The 18983-nt window shown below is 38.2% G+C and overlaps 1 protein-coding gene across 2 annotated transcripts in view; it reads left to right on the forward strand.

Moving 5' to 3' along the window:
• LOC128685132 (protein turtle homolog B-like) overlaps nucleotides 1-18983 on the forward strand; it is a 519018-nt gene that overhangs the window by 403073 nt on the left and 96962 nt on the right. For both annotated transcript variants that reach the window (XM_070101774.1, XM_070101768.1), the window contains one exon: nucleotides 7753-7954. In XM_070101774.1, coding sequence (XP_069957875.1) covers nucleotides 7753-7954 — 202 coding nt within the window. The remainder of the gene's footprint in view (nucleotides 1-7752; nucleotides 7955-18983) is intronic.

Consider the following 18983-nt stretch of genomic DNA (forward strand, 5'->3'; position numbering starts at 1 on the left):
CAAATGTTATTCTGTTTACTACCCTCTTTCCTTATCTTCCAGTAACATAACTGCTTTTGCCAGGTGTATATATCAGTAACCATTTATCCGACTATTCAGGAAGTCTATCTGGATCTTCAAGCAACCCTCTTTTACACTGTTCATTTTGCAGTTTTCTTATTAGTGTGGCTCCTGGTTGAAGGAGGTAACTCCTGGAATCAGGTTAATTTATTTACATCATATAAAGCACAGGACCCATTACTCATTCTTGTAGAACCATCAAGTATTACACAAGGCTTCTGGAAAAATAAACACAGAAGCAGTATAATGTGATCCATTATTGACAACGTTTCGCCCACACAGTGGGCTTTATCAAGTCACATCAAGTCACATATAGCCTTCTACAATATATGGCAACATATCTAGCACCTCTTCGATATCTAGCAATATAAAGCCCATCCACTCTCTTCTGCCTCTTCTATGTTAGTCGATCATATCTGTCATTTCTGAAACCAGGTTGGTGTTCTGTTAGAAATTTAATGATCTTTAGGCTTTCATGATATCTTCCTTGTGATTTCTCAAAATAATTTTTTTTTTTTTACAATCGTAAGGGTCACTGGTGATTTATTTATTCTTCTTTCCTTGATTATTGGTAATACATTTACTAACTTGCAGTCAAATTGCATTTCATCCGATTCGATAAACACCTGCTTGAGGAACTTGTGTGTTATACTGCTGCTTAGTGATCACAATACTGGTCCTGTTGCCTTTGGTACTTCAAGTTCCCTCATTTGTGTGTGTATCTGTCTGTCTGTATGTGTGCGTGTGTGTGTGTGTGTGTGCGCGTGTGTGTGTGTGTGTGTGTGTGTGTATGTGTGTGTGTGTGTGTGTGTGTGTGTGTGTGTGTGTGTGTGTGTGTGTGTGTGTGTGTGTGTGTGTGTACTCACCTATATGTACTCACTTATTTGTGGTTGCAGGGGTCGATACTCAGCTCCTGGCCCCGCCTCTTCACTGACCGCTGCTAGGTCCTCTCTCCTTGCCCCATGAGCTTTATCATACCTTGTCTTAATTCTACGTATGATTCCTGCCTCCACTACCTCACTTTCCAAACTATCCCACTTCCTGACAACTCTGTGATTGAAGAAATACTTCCTAACATCCCTTTGACTCATCTGAGTCTTCAACTTTCAATTATGACCCCTAGTTTCTGTGTCACATCTCTGGAACATCCTGTGTGTGTGTGTGTGTGTGTGTGTGTGTGTGTGTGTGTGTGTGTGTGTGTGTGTGTGTGTGTGTGTGTGTGTGTGTGTTAGCTAATAGGTTCGTCACAGATTATTAAACAAAGTATAGTTTTGAAACAGTCATTAATTTTAATTTCAGTTTAAGACATAAAACGGTATACAATTTCTGACCCCTTGTGCAATTTTTAAACAGTATATAGTTTTAATCCCGTGTGTGAGTGGATTTGAGGAGGAAAAACTAAATGTGTTGATGTCGTGAAGACATTGTGTATGGACAAAGGAAGAGAAGAAAACGAAAGCCACCTCAGTCCCTATTATGGAATGTAGTAAGTGATCATGAGTGTGCGAGTACTATATCAGAACGGCCAAAGCTTGTGATAATGACTGTACCAAGACCTCGTAGGCCTGAGGGTTATGGCAAAAGCTAAGAATAAGGGAGAACGAAAAGAAATGAGCACCCGCACATGCACACCTACACTCGTTCACAACAGTTAAGGCAGAGTTATGTAATCTAAGGCACGCTGGGACGACACTGTGGAGGCACACAAACTTGCTCCCTGTGTTAACATGAATACTTGTACACACTGAAGACAATTTTCTCTTTTATACGCATATGAGTATATACATACATTACCGCGCGCGCGCGCACACACACACACACACACACACACACACACACACACACACACACACACACACACACACACACACACACACACACACACACACACACACACACAATAAGATCTTGGGGTGAGTATAACACCAGGCACATCTCCTGAAGCGCACATCAACCAAATAACTGCTGCAGCATATGGGCGCCTAGCAAACCTCAGAACAGCATTCCGACATCTTAATAAGGAATCATTCAGGACCCTGTACACCGTGTATGTTAGGCCCATATTGGAGTATGCGGCACCAGTTTGGAACCCACACCTAGCCAAGCACGTGAAGAAACTAGAGAAAGTGCAAAGGTTTGCAACAAGACTAGTCCCAGAGCTAAGAGGTATGTCCTACGAGGAGAGGTTAAGGGAAATCAACCTGACGACACTGGAGGACAGGAGAGATAGGGGGGACATGATAACGACATACAAAATACTGAGAGGAATTGACAAGGTGGACAAAGACAGGATGTTCCAGAGATTGGACACAGTAACAATGGGACACAGTTGGAAGCTGAAGACACAGATGAATCACAGGGATGTTAGGAAGTATTTCTTCAGCCACAGAGTAGTCAGTAAGTGGAATAGTTTGGGAAGCGATGTAGTGGAGGCAGGATCCATACATAGCTTTAAGCAGAGGTATGATAAAGCTCACGGCTCAGGGAGAGTGACCTAGTAGCGATCAGTGAAGAGGCGGGGCCAGGAGCTCGGACTCGACCCCCGCAACCTCAACTAGGTGAGTACAACTAGGTGAGTACACACACTCACACACACACACACACACACACACACACACACACACACACACACACACACACACACACACACACACACACATTGCAAACCTCACTCAAGGAAAAAGATCTGGGGGTGAGTATAACACTGAGCATATCTCCTGAGGTGCACATCAATCAGATAACTGCTGCAGCATACGGGCACCTGGCAAGCCTACGGATAGCGTTCCGATACCTCAGTAAGGATTCGTTCAAGACTCTGTATATCATTTACGTCAGGCCCATACTGGAGTATGCAGCACCAGTTTGGAATCCACACCTAGTCAAGCACGTCAAGAAATTAGAGAAAGTGCAAAGGTTTGCAACAAAACTAGTCCCAGAGTTACGGGGATTGTCCTACGAAGAAAGGTTGAGGGAAATCGGCCTGACGACACTGGAGGACAGGAGGGTCAGGGGAGACATGATAACGACATATAAAATACTGCGCGGAAGAGACAAGGTGGACAAAGACGGGATGTTCCAGAGAAGGGACACAGACACAAGAGGTCACAATTGGAAGTTGAAGACTCAGATGAATGAAAGGGGTGTTAGGAAGTATTTCTTCAGTCATAGAGTAGTCAGGCCGTGGAATAGCCTAGAAAGTGACGTAGTGGAGGCGGGAACCATACTTAGTTTTAAGGCGAGGTATGATAAAGCTCATGGGGCAGGGAGAGAGAGGACCTAGTAGCAATCAGCGAAGAGGCGGGGCCAGGAGCTATGAATCGACCCCTGCAACCACAAATAGGTGAGTACAAATAGGTGAGTACACACACACACACACACACACACACACACACACACACACACACACGTAGCACCCCTGCAACCACGTAGGTGAGTACAATTAGGTGAATACATACAAACACCCGAAAATTAGCTCTAAGAAAAGGAAACCTCCCTGATGGCACCGGTCTAGGAGTAAATCGTCAGATAAAATGATTTTCGGTAATGGCAGGATAATTCAGATCCCGAACACACACACAAGCACACACGCATGCAAGCTCACAACCTTTTCTTACTCATACGAAAATACGCACACACATTCGTGCATCGGTAATCATGTGTATTTGAAGGCACAAATGCAGCATAACGAAAATTTATTGACTGAAAATATCAACAAGTGCACTAACTGATAGTTTCTCTTTCTGGGAGGCTGAAACCAAGAGATGAACTTATACACTTGTCTACGGGAGAGTGGAGTCATCACCTGCCATCACTGACAGTCACTAAAACCTAAATACGCTCATTTCACTAGCAGTACATGGTTACATGATTGTCTGGAATCTAGAGGAAAAGAAAATAGTAAATCAAAATAGCAATTAAAAAAGATGGATATGTGGAAAAGATGAAGGTGGGTATCAGTAAATAGATATGATAATAGCTCTGGTTTACAAAGAAGACGTAATGACTAGGAATGAAACTAAATACTTTCTGGAATGAAACCATGAAAATGTTAAAAAATGCATGTAAAGGTGAAAAGCATAACTATGACTGAAATAAAAGAACAAAAATTGGAAAAGCTGGAGGAGACTATGAAGAAAAATGAAAGGCAGAGTAATAGGGGCAAAAACCATAAAGAAAAGCATGAATAGAGGAATCATGAAGGAACAACGGAAAAAGGTCATTAGCAAAAATTTCCTAATGAGACGAGAAGGCACAGGATATGAAGAAGACAGCGAGGAAGTTGGTGACACAAGACAGATAAATATGAAGGAAAACGTGTATTGGTTTCAGGAGATTGATGAAAGGTCAGAGACGAGATGGATGGAGGAGGAACAAGAGTTTGTATAGGTCATTGTGGGTACTGGAGGAGAGAGATTTACACCAGATGGGTTTTTTTAAGTAAATCACCCTATCCACTAATCATCTTGTCACGGCTAGCTCAAAACAGGTTATTGTGACAGAAAGCATCTAAAAAGCATCACTAAGCATACCTGGATCACGACAAGATGGAACTGGAAAGGAAACTGTTGAGGGAGTAGTATAAATATCGTTATATGCTGGAAGGAGAAGCAGAGGAGGTTACAAGAGGACGGAACACACAACCTTAAATTTCTCAAGACTCATTCACAGCCCTTCTCTTCTCAAGCACTGTTACAAAAAACGCGATATCTAAGGACCCCAATGGAAATAAGTCACTGTGTCTGACTTTTTTGGGTTATCCTAGGTTCTCTACACATATGCTGCTATGTATGATAATTTTATGTAACTGTATTTGTGTATACCTGAATAAACTTACTTACTTACTAATAATGATAGAGATCTCCAGTGAATATTAGAAAGGACTACCCTTCTAGCATCCAGCCTGTTATTGGGTTTTTGTAACAAGTAGTCAGTATCCTGGTCCAATTATTCATTAGAATTTAGTAAGATTCAATAGTGCTTCAGGATTACAACTGGTAGGCTACTAACTAAAGAAATTAAAATTTAATAAGTTTATTAATAACAAAGTTGTCTAGGCGTATAATATCAAAGTAAATTAATCAATTAAATATAATATAGGATAAAAATTCCTACACTTCTCTCGTGTAAAGTAGTATTGTGCTGAAGGCACATATCACATCTTTATGGCTTTTAAGTACTGTCTGGTACATTGTTAGCATTTAATAACATACAAATATACAAGTAAGTTTGTGTGTGTGTGTGTAAGTGCTCTAAGTAGTTCGCTATGTCTCAAGACTCGACTAGACTTAACCAGTGACTGACTAAAAGTCCTCACATTAACTTCTTGACCAACCTGACAATCAGAACAGCTTCCTTGAACAATAAAATGTCTGATAAGCCGAACAGCAATATAACAGGCAACAGCGATACAATCAGGAACAACGAGATAATATAACGACACTAAGTAGGGACCATTTGCAGATCCTCCACAAAAGTCACGAAACTCCCATGCTACTGAATCTAAGTTCAGCATTAGAAAATCCCCGACTGTGACAGTACACAGATACCAGTACAAATTAGGTCAGAAGCTACAGCTTAGGACCCGAGTTTCTCAGAGTGTTTATGTGACACACAACCTCAGTACAACGTCGAAAATCACTAAGTCTAGGTTATGCTCTGTGAACAGAGTTACACAGAACCAACAAGAAGAAAGCGACAGAGACGATCTTCCAACAAGGGCCAACAAGGGCCAGCAAGGGAACTGGAGAGGCACGTCTTGTTGGAAGCAACGTCAAACAGACAAGAAGCAGCGCAGGCCAGGCCGACTCTCCTCCAGGTGAGGTGTGATCACCCCACCCTGATAGGTGACTCTCCGTGGACTGCTGCTGCCCAGCAACTACAGAGAAGCCGGCAGCGAAACGAGCTGAGCAATAAACACAGTAGTTAGACAATGCTGTCAGCTACTTAACACTCGAACTATGAGCACTGAATAATATATAAATGTTACATCCTACCTAATAATATAACTAAGTCAAATAATAATATAAAGCAATGTATTTACGACTTGGCTAATATTGCAAATATAAGCAATATAAAATTATATGAACAGGTAATATATATTATATTCAAGGGTCGCAATAAGCACAAATTAGGACCCACCCATAACTCCCTAATACTAACATTAAACCCACATCCTCTTCCAGACTCCCTCTATAAACAACTAAAACCATGATCCCTCTCGCCAGTTAAAGTGCAATTCCAACCTCTCCTCTTCCCTTCCTTACACATGAGCAATGAGCAGAAAGCATTGTTAACATAAATCAGAACATAATTAAAGAGAGGAAGCTCGGAGCCTTGTACACAATTGCCAATAGTTTAATTAAACAGGAGTGAGGAAAGCAAAGAACGAATAACTGACGCGGACCCACGCCTCATAGCTATCACCGAGAGAAAACAAATGATAACAGATGCCATATTCCCAGCAGCATATTAAGGTAGGTAGGAGATTCTCCGGTGCAATCGACCGGCTCAGGCCTTTTCCAAGAGGTGGCCCGGCCTTAGTTCCGTTTCGTGGGAGTGTCTCAGACCAATGTCTCCCATGGGAGGAGGTACAACTACCTCCTTGTCTTCTGGAACGAGCTGTCCCCAGGCTTAGCCCCATTCTCCGCCCCAACGAGGCTCGGAGGGAGAAACTAGGCATCTTGGGCTGCCACAACCCTCGCCCACAATAGGCTCGATGGGTGTGGCAGCTACATAGCAGCAGACGATGTCAGGGGTGCAACGTCAGCAAGCATTACAGGATCCTTTATGAACCACACCCCAGCTTTGGGCCGAAGCCCGAGCGTTGGAGAAGCTCAAGCATGTCTCTTTCTGTTAGTATTGCTGCTGCTACTTCACTTGTCCGTTGCACTCTCTCTCTGTAGCAGCATATTAAGCAATGAGAGAAAATATTTGAAACATGGGAGGAGAAGTCACACTTCTAATAAGAAATGAGTAGTTATTTGGGGAGTCGAGATTGATGAACAGAAATCGGTTAAATATCAATGTGGTGAGCGTAATCTATACTGGGGAACCAGAGCAATAGTAGTCATGATTGGCACACCTCCACCTAATAATAGGAGACCAAGACCGGATTATAAAATGAACAACAAAGCAATGATTGACACTCTTGCTGATGCAGCTGGAAGGGCCATTATACTCTTTGTTGAACCGCAAAGAAATAAACTAAGAACATTGGGACCCACAAAGGCGACCAGAAAAATCGAGAGCTAAATTACAGAAGTAGTGATTGAAACTTTTTTTTCCAGCATGTCGAGCACATAAAGAAGAACAAGGGGAAATATGACAGCATACAAAATACTCCAAGGACTTGTGAAGGTGGGCTGGGATAGACTGTCTGAGATACGGGAAACAGGTACAGAAAGACACAGTTGGAGGTCAAAGAAAGATGAAACGCAGGGCTATGAAGAAATATTTCTTAAGCCACAGGGAATTCAGGGAATGAGATTAAATGCACAAAGAAGTAGTGGTGGCAGGCTTTATACTACTTATAAGAAAAGGTATGACCTATCCTACATGGTTAGGAGGGAGTAAATTCGGCAAACAGAATATTAAAAGACAGGACCGGAGAATGGACTTGATCCCAGTAATCGAAAATATTTGGATAGTCACATATACACAGGCATAACCATAATAACTCTGCCATCTCTGCAGATCTACCAGTGTGCATGGGAGGGCCGCAGACGGTGGCCGTGGCAGAGGGAGAGGACGTGCGGCTCACCTGTCGTGTAGACGCACAGCCTGACGACGACTTACACTTCATCTGGTTCTTTAATAACACTCTGGACACAGTAGAGGTGGAGCGACACCGCATCCAGATCCGTCAAGGTCGCAGCTTCTTGGACTACACACCCAGGTGAGTACACCATACTCCAGAGTACTAACTAATGAACGGAGAAACAGTGCTAGCTTTTAACATCAAATGTCCATTGTCTTGCGGTTTGGGATATATGCTGTTTAGAGTGACATCTAAACTATCGTATCCGTGCGTGAAACAAGAACACAGAAAACAGGTGATATCACATTCTACAAACCATCCAATGTGAAAAAATAGTGAACTTCTAAGCGCTTTCGTGATTTCTCACATCAAGCACATTTACAAATAACACAAGAGCAGAAGGCTTATTAGGCTCAGACATTACCTCACATTTGACATTACAGACGTCATAGATGATGTGGGTCGGAGTGTTAAGAACCTATTACGTATAGCTTAAATTTTCTGGCGAATTTTTAATCAGATGATTAAATACAACTTTGGTTTTAAAATTCTTAACTAGAGATGGAATATCGAGAAAGTTTTCCTGGTAATGGAGAACCAACATATTCTTGGTTGAATGTGATTGTCCTTTTTTAAAATTGTATTTCTAGCAGTTTTACAGGAATTATCAGTTATGCATTTTGGGTATTTTAGATCATTAACTATTTCATAAAACTTAAAGATTTCTTTATGAAATCTGATCTGCAAATACTCAAAGCTCCCAAAAATGTGGAGAAGAATACTGAAAATCTAAATATATTATGATATGAAGAATAATAGTGCACACAAGAACAGATATTTATTAGTTTACTGTATATTTTGAGTTTAAATCATGGTTCCTCTTAATAACTGAGTATTCTTCTCCATGTCTCTGGGAGCTTTGAGTATTTGCAGATCGGATTTCATAGATAAAGAAATCTTTAAGTTTTATGAAGTAAAATTTATGGAATGAGCTAGATTGTTTAATTCAACCAAAAAAAAAAATGCTTTACATCTGTATTCTTAGACATTAGGCAAACGACATCATCAACATTTCTGTACCGTTTAGCTTATTAAACCAAGAATATGTTGGTACCTTCTCTACTTAACAATTTTAAAATCAAACTTGTATTCAAAATTCTTTATACAGGAAAAAAATTATTAAAAAATCCCCCACAAAATGCTGTTGGTTGTGTCAACAAGATTTCTTATAAAAAAGTCATAAAGCTTATTACAGTCAAACTCAAAAAAAAAAAAAATCGATCCATAGCATACACACAGCATTAGAACTGGACAGAAGTCTAATGCTCTCTGTATTCTTGTGAAAGATTTTAACCACCCAATTTATTTTCTTTTGAAAATAAATTGGAAAATAAATTGGCCAAGAATGTTGTATTAGGCAGGTGCATGGTTGACAGAAACCTTTAATGAGTTTCAAGAGTCTCACTTCTCTCGGAGCCCGGCCATGGGCCAGGCTCGTCTGATGCTTGCGTGGACAACCAGGCTGTTGCTGTCGGAGGTCCGCTGCTCCACATATCCTTCACAGCCTGGTTGATCTAGCACCTGGTGAAGATACTTGTCCAGTTTCCTCTTAACGGCTTCTACACATGTTCAGCTGTGTTTTTAACATCTTCTGGTAAGATGTTGAATAGCGTGGAGGCGCGAATGTTAATAAAATGTTCCCTTAAGTGGTTATTCGGCCAGAGTAACACCTGGTACTATTTCTGGTACACTGATATTGTTTATCACCTTCTATTTTACATTTGGGAAGTTGAAATGTCAAATTTCCAAGGCAGCTGTCTTCCTTAAGTGTTCAACGAATTTCTCATCGTTCATATTTTGTATAAAAGAATAATTAGCAGATTTTTGGTATATATGTTATTACAAGCACTTCTGTCACATGATTTGATGACTCTAATAAATCTTATGCAGGGATCCACTCCTTGCAAATTACTCTTAACACATCACACAAATTAAATTTTGGAATACAAACTTAACTAAGAAATGTCCAATGTAGTTATCTGTAAAGCTCCAAGCTTTTCAGTCGTTTGCGAGGCCTTTTATGAGAGAAATACCTTTTTCATTTTTCAGTTTGTGACAAGGGGTCACAAATGGAAGCTGAAGACTCAGACGAGTCAGAGGGATATTAGGAAGTATTTCTTCAGTCGTAGAGTCGTCAGGAAGTGGAATAGCCTAGCAAGTGATGTAGTGGAGGCAGGAACCATACATACCTTTAAGACGAGGTATGACAAAGCTTAGCAAGCAGAGAGAGGACCTAGTAGCGATCAGTGAAGAGGCGGGACCAGGAGCTGAGTCTCGACCCTGCAACCACAATTAGGTGAATACACACACACACACACACACGTGCGTGCACACACACAGACACACACACACATGGAGGCAGGATCCATACATAGCTTTAGAAAAAGGTATGATAAAGCTCATTGAGCGGAAAGAGTGACCTAGAAGCTGCCAGCGAAAAGGTGGGGCCAGGAGCTGCAACTAAGACCCCTGCAACCACAACTAGGTGAGTATAACTAGATCAGAACACACACACACACACACACACGAGGTTAAGGGAAATCGACCTGACGACACTGGAGGACAGGAGAGATAGGGGGGACATGATAACGACATACAAAATACTGAGAGGAATTGACAAGGTGGACCAAGACAGGATTTTCCAGAGATGGGACTCAGCAACAAGGGGACACAGTTGGAAGTTGAAGACAAAGATGAATCACAGGGATGTTAAGAAGTATTTCTTCAGCCACAGAGTAGTCAGGAAGTGGAATAGTTTGGGAAGCGATGTAGTGGAGGCAGGATCCATACATAGCTTTAAACAGAGGTATGATAAAGCTCACGGTTCAGGGAGAGTGACCTAGTAGCGACCAGTGAAGAGGCGGGGCCAAGAGCTAGGACTCGACCCCTGCAACCTCAACTAGGTGAATACACACACACACAGACAGACACAGACACACACGCGCGCGCGCACACACACACAGACACACAGACACACACACACAGACACACACACACAGACACACACACACACACACACACACACACACACACACACACACACACACACACACACACACACACACACACACACACACACACACACACACACACACACACACAGACACACACACAGACACACACACACACACACACACACACACACACACACACACACACACACACACACACGACACACACACACACACACAGACACACACACACACACACAGACACACACACACAGACACACACACACACACACACACACACACACACACACACACACTCGCGCGCGCGCTAAGAAACAAACGCGCGTACATGCACGGACGCGGCTTGGTAGAGACGAGTCTTTCCTGAGTATAGCATGCAAATTCCTGAAAAATAATTACAAAGGAATGACTTGTTGATTAAGTTACCAGAGTCTAGACAGTGCCATAGTGTTGCCCCAAATCTGTGTGCTAACAATATCGATGTACATTCGTGTGTGTGAGTCATGTGAAAGAGACAATAAACACGTTAACAATAGCACTAATTTTTGTTTGGCAATGTACAGGGATAAACAGTGTCATTTTTTATTTCAAAGGAGGTGCATTGACGTTGATAAATTGCTCTTGATCCCACGAAATTGAGCAACTCTTCTCTTGTACGAGTGAAACTTGTTTGTCTTCCATTTCGAGTGTGCTCTGTGACGGACAGATTTTGCGGTTCAGTAGAAATTATGGAGATTTTATAATAAGCAGATTAGAGATATCTTGGACATATTATATCTTGCATGTATGTAGTAGGGAGAAGTAGATCTCTCTTGAAGTACTCGCAAATTTTTAGAGAATTTTCAGTCTAAAATTTTGATGAAGCCGAAAAAAACAGAGCGATATCTAGGTAAATACTTTCGTATGCAAACCACCGTCGGCAACGGCAGAGGATATCGATAGCTGTCCAGATAACCTAAAATATTTTGCATCAAAAACTATTATCCTCCCGGAGGTGTCATACTCTCAAATGCAAAGTGCAGGATGAGAGAGATGAAAATTTTACCTGAGAAACATTATAGATGATGGGTTACTTGAAGTAGCGAGCAGAATCTGCGGAGAGGCTACAAACTTCGCTCAGAGAGGAGGATGTAAAGGTATGCATAGTTCTTAGTATATCACCAGAGAGGCGCATCAGTGGCAAATATGTAAAAAAAAGTGTCATAAATTAAAATATATCATCTACACACATGAAGCGCCAGTACGAGATCCATCCGAAGTCGTGTCAGCAAAAATTAGAAAGAGTGCGGAGGTTCTCATTGAAATAATTCTCAACAATAAGACTTTTGAATAAAATAACTGTATTTAAAGATGTTCGAAGCATAGCACTTTAGGTACTTTGTAGTCATTATAGGGCGAATAGAGAAAGAGTGATAGCAGAGATTCGGGAAGATGAGAAACAAGTGTTTCAGAGATCCCAAGGTTGGTCAAAAAATAAAATGACCTGGATGATGAAATAGAAGCAGACACCATACATAACTTCCGGAATATGTATAATGAAATCCACTAAGTCTGTGTTTCAATCTATCCACGGCAAGTTCAGTGTAGGGGACTCCACCCCTGATGCCACTTAGGTAGGTTTTATCTAAAAATGTATGTGGGTGAATGTATATATCGTGTCGAATAGGCAGAACTTGCGATCTTGGCTTAAATAGCAACGTTCATCTTGCCATATAGGACAAGTGAAAATTTTTGTATGCACTAATTTCGCCATAATCATTCTGAACCTAACGAAAAAAATATATTTCACTGTGTTTGTTTAGTATTAAGTTATTGTAAACAAACCTAAAATATATTTAGTTGGGTTTGGCTAAAATAAATTGCTCTTGTTATAATAAGGTTAGGTAAGTTTTCTAAGTTCCTTTTCGTGCAAATTTATAAATTTTTACATCAACATTAATGAAAAAAATATATCTTTAAAAGTATAAGAGAAAATTCTAGAAAGGACTTAATTTTAAATGAGATCTTGCTAATTGACCAGTTTTACATGTTCGGCACGACATATATATATATATATATATATATATATATATATATATATATATATATATATATATATATATATATATATATATATATATATATATATATATATATATATATATATATATATATATATATATATATATATATATATATATATATATACATATATATATATATATATATATATATATATATATATATATATATATATATACATATATATATATATATATATATATATATATATATATATATATACATATATATATATATATATATATATATATATATATATATATATATATATATATATATATATATATATATATATATATATATATATATATATATATATATATATATATATATATATATATATATATATATATATATATATATACATATATATATATATATATATATATATATATATATATATATATATATATATATATATATATATATATATATATATATATATATATATATATATATATATATATATATATATATATATATATGTATATATATATATATATATATATATATATATATATATATATATATATATATATATATATATATATATATATATATATATATATATATATATATATATATATATATATATATATATATATATATATATATATATATATATATATATATATATATATATATATATATATATATATATATATATATATATATATATATATATATATATATATATATATATATATATATATATATATATATATATATATATATATATATATATATATATATATATATATATATATATATATATATATATATATATATATATATATATATATATATATATATATATATATATATATATATATATATATATATATATATATATATATATATATATATATATATATATATATATATATATATATATATATATATATATATATATATATATATATATATATATATATATATATATATATATATATATATATATATATATATATATATATATATATATATATATATATATATATATATATATATATATATATATATATATATATATATATATATATATATATATATATATATATATATATATATATATATATATATATATATATATATATATATATATATATATATATATATATATATATATATATATATATATATATATATATATATATATATATATATATATATATATATATATATATATATATAATATATATATATATATATATATATATATATATATATATATATATATATATATATATATATATATATATATATATATATATATATATATATATATATATATATATATATATATATATATATATATATATATATATATATATATATATATATATATATATATATATATATATATATATATATATATATATATATATATATATATATATATATATATATATATATATATATATATATATATATATATATATATATATATATATATATATATATATATATATATATATATATATATATATATATATATATATATATATATATATATATATATATATATATATATATATATATATATATATATATATATATATATATATATATATATATATATATATATATATATATATATATATATATATATATATTATATATTTATGTATATATTTATATATATATATTTATATTTATGTATATATTTATATATATATATATATATATATATATATATAAATATATATGTATATATATAAATATATATATATATATATATATATATATATATATATACGCGCTTGCCGGCGTGGAGGGAGGGAGCCAGTGTGTGGTGCTCCATACATTCTGTGTGTAAACCAGGAACCAACATGGTTTACGCGGGCCAGTTTCGGCAGACATCATCGTGAGTATCGACCGGAGATCACAGAGTTGTGACAAACCTCTACATCGGACCATTGCTTCTGTATCAGTGAAAGTGCAGTGTGCATGTTGGGATTTGGGAAGTAGCGGTGGTGAGGGGATCCTGGCAGTGGAGGTGTGGAGGAGGTTTTGTTTACATCTGTGATCGGCCGGGGTCGTGGGTTGGGGAAGGAAGTGGCCGCCCACGACACGGTCATTGGATGGTGAACAGAACACCTCGGTTAATAGTGTGAGCATGGTGATTAGTGTGCCAAATGGCGAGGGTTTTTTTCTAAATGGAACAATAAGTGTATAACAATTAGCAAAAGTTAGTCAGTGATGTGCGTCTTGAGCGAACACACAGGGCCACTCCCTCCCCCCTCCCCCATCCCAGATCCCCTCCCCTCATCCCAGCCTAGGCCCACTGACTTCCTGACCAAGGGTGTTGCCGTTTAGTGCCCCACCAATTACAAGTTCCGCCGCTCGCTACTCCCCCACCCTCATCCCCCATGCATCCATGCTGCCCTTCACCCGTCACCCCACAGCTGGCGCCCTCCCACCCCCACGATATCAGCAATGTCACAAGTAGTCGCGGGTTCCCAGGAATCTTCACGACAGAGCCAAAGCTGTCGTTCACGAGGCATTTGCCGGGTGTGCCACAGGGAATGTGCACTCAATCCCACATCTGGCAACATCCGTGCACACAATAGATGTCTAGGCTCCAGGAGAGCTCCAAATGAGAACAACCAACAGCCTCCCCCAGCAGACAGGGCTGACAGCTACCGTGACTTCACCTCTACAGAGGACCTCAAATCTGCAATCAAATTAACATCCACCAGGACTCTGACACACATCCCCAAAGCAGCTCGCCCTCAAGCTGCTAGCAAATTCACTGACCTTCTGAAGAAAGTCAACGATGCTCCTTCAAACAACAGATCCTGGCACAACTTGCTGCTTTTTGGCAATGCCTGTTTGGCTGTCCCACCAAGGAGGGACAAGTCACTAGCAACACATGTTATTAGGGCAATAAATGCATTCCCAAGGGATGACAACCTCGTCCGTCTCCCCCCTAGGGCGACAAACACCCGCCGGGCAAATGCCAACAACAGGACACCCGACACCTCAAAAATCAGAGCCCAAATTAGCAAAAAAATAGAAGAGGGTAATACTATTGGAGCTTTGAGACTTATAACCAGTGAGGATACCATCGCTCCCAAGGACGTCAGCACGGCGCAAGCTCTGAAGGACAAACATCCACCCAGGGCTCCCAGTACCAACATTGACCTCCCTGACATTGCAGCAGGCGAAGAACATCTAACCTTACAGGATGCTGATGTGTATAAAGCTGCTATGTCATTTCCACAGGGTTCAGCAGGAGGTTTCACCGGTTTAAGGCCTCAACACTTAAAACAAATACTCAATCCAGCACTTGGTGAGGTTTCAGAGAGGCTGCTGTCTGAACTCACCAAATTTTCCAACCTGTGCCTGGCTGGCGGTGTCCCAGAGGCCATCAGACCCTTTTTCTTTGGTGCCTCATTGTGTGCCCTCCGGAAAAAGGATGGCGGAATCAGGCCCATTGCAGTGGGTAACACCCTTCGGCGCCTAGTCGCCAAGGCTGCAGTAAGAAGGGTGAGTCAAGAGGCTGCTGCAATGCTGAAACCAACTCAGCTCGGTTTCGGCGTTCAACAGGGCTGTGAAGCAGCTGCCCACGCAGCACGAGTATATATCAAAAACATGTCCTATGAAAAAGCCTTGGTCAAATTGGACTTTGCCAATGCTTTCAACTCAGTCAGAAGGGATGCTGCTCTCCAAGCAGTTTATAGAAACTTCCCTTCCCTTTATCCCTTCATAGAATCGTGTTATAGTGTGACTTCCAAACTATTGTTTGGGGACCATGAAATTGACTCGTGTGAGGGCGTGCAACAGGGGGACCCTCTCGCCCCCTTTCTATTTTGTTTGGTCATCAAGGAAGTCACGGAGGCACTCTCCAGCGAGCTCAATATCTGGTTCCTGGACGACGGTACCCTAGCTGGCACAACAGAATCTCTCCTGGAGGACATCAGTAAAATTAAAGACATGGGAGAAAGCCTGGGCCTTTCTTTAAACCCCACCAAATGTGAAATAGTTTCTACCAATCAACAGTTGATCCAGAATATTAGTACCGTTTTACCAGGAGCACGAGCCATTGATCCAGCCAATAGCACTCTCCTCGGTGCTCCTCTTGGGTCCAATGCCATCGATCTGATCCTAGGAAAAAAAGTCTCAGACCTCCGGACGATGGAAAGCAGGATGAAAGACATTGACACACACGATGCCTTCTACCTACTCACCAGGTGCCTGTCAACCCCAAAACTTACCTATTTTCTGAGATGCTCCCCAGCCTTCAGCAGTCCAAAACTCAAGGAATATGACTCTCTCCTGAAGGCCATGCTAGAGAGTGTATTGAATCTTTCCCTTGACGATGGACAGTGGTTGCAAGCCTCACTTCCGGTCAGGCTTGGAGGGCTAGGAGTACGCAGATCCTCCCAGATTGCTCTACCAGCTTTCCTATCCTCTTCCATTGCATCAAACGAGTTGATAAGACAAATTCTTCCTGACACCCTCAGTGACTCAGCAGGAATAGAAGACCCTAGCTATGTCAGTGCCATCACCGAATGGGAGACTCTTGCTGCTCCAGCACCAAACCCTAGTGCAGCACTGGCTCACAAACAGTCAAGCTGGGATAGCCCAATTGCTGAAAAGGTGCTTGCCAACATGCTCAGGGCTGCAACATCAGATAGGGAGATTGCCCGTCTCCAGGCTGTGAGTGCACCTCACTCCGGGGACTTCCTCCAAACAGTTCCCATATCGGCAATGGGAACGCGACTCGACCCTAAGACCCTCCGTATTGCAGTGGCTCTGCGCCTTGCTGCCCCAATTCACACAGAATATATGTGTATTTGCGGCGAAGTGCAAGCAGACCAATACGGTCTACATGGTCTTAACTGTTCCAAAACCAAGGGCTGGCATGCAAGACACAATGAGGTCAACGACATCATTAAGAGAACCCTTGCTACAGCTGGATGCCCTGCCGAGAGGGAGCCACGATCACTTGCAGCAAACAATACCCACAACCCAGCAAACCGCCCCGACGGGATCACCATCTATCCTTGGAAGAATGGCAAGCTCTTAGCATGGGACTATACCTGTGTGTCCACACTGGCTGACACCTATATCCATCACAGTGTGGGGCGACAGGGAGGAGCTGCTGACCACAGGGAGGAGTACAAGATCAGCAAGTACAGGGACATTAGCCAACAGTATCAATTTGTCCCAGTGGGATCAGAGACCTTGGGATCATGGGGAAAAAATGCCACACGTTTCCTTAAAGAATTGGGTTCCAGACTCATCGACACCACCAGGGACCCAAGGGCAGCCACTTTCATGTTCCAGCGCCTCAGCGTCGCCATCCAGAGGGGAAATGCTTGCTGCATACTTGGTTCACGTCCAGCCTCGGAGGAGCTGGAGGAAATTCATCATCTTTGATACATTGTGCCATTGTATTCATGTTTATGTTTTTTTCTGTAAATGTATTTTGTTTATTAATAAATGTTCACATAGAATATAAATATAGGGGGTGGTAGGAGAAGAAAATATTCAAACAGCTCCGGGGAGAACCTTGAGTTTTCCCTGAGGTACGTTTATTGTCTTCTCTGAGGATGAGGGTCCCCATTCCAGCTATAGAGGTGGTACTTCCCTATATATATATATATATATAAATATATATATATATAAATATATATATATATATATAAATATATATATATATATATATATATATATATATATATATATATATATATATATATATATATATATATATATATATATATATATATATATATATATATATATATATATATATATATATATATATATATATATATATATATATATATATATATATATATATATATATATATATATATATATATATATATATATATATATATATATATATATATATATATATATATATATATATATATATATATATATATATATATATATATATATATATATATATATATATATATATATATATATATATATATATATATATATATATATATATATATATATATATATATATATATATATATATATATATATATATATATATATATATATATATATATATATATATATATATATATATATATATATATATA

This window comes from Cherax quadricarinatus, chromosome 5 (assembly GCF_038502225.1).
Source record: "Cherax quadricarinatus isolate ZL_2023a chromosome 5, ASM3850222v1, whole genome shotgun sequence".
NCBI lineage: Eukaryota > Metazoa > Arthropoda > Malacostraca > Decapoda > Parastacidae > Cherax > Cherax quadricarinatus.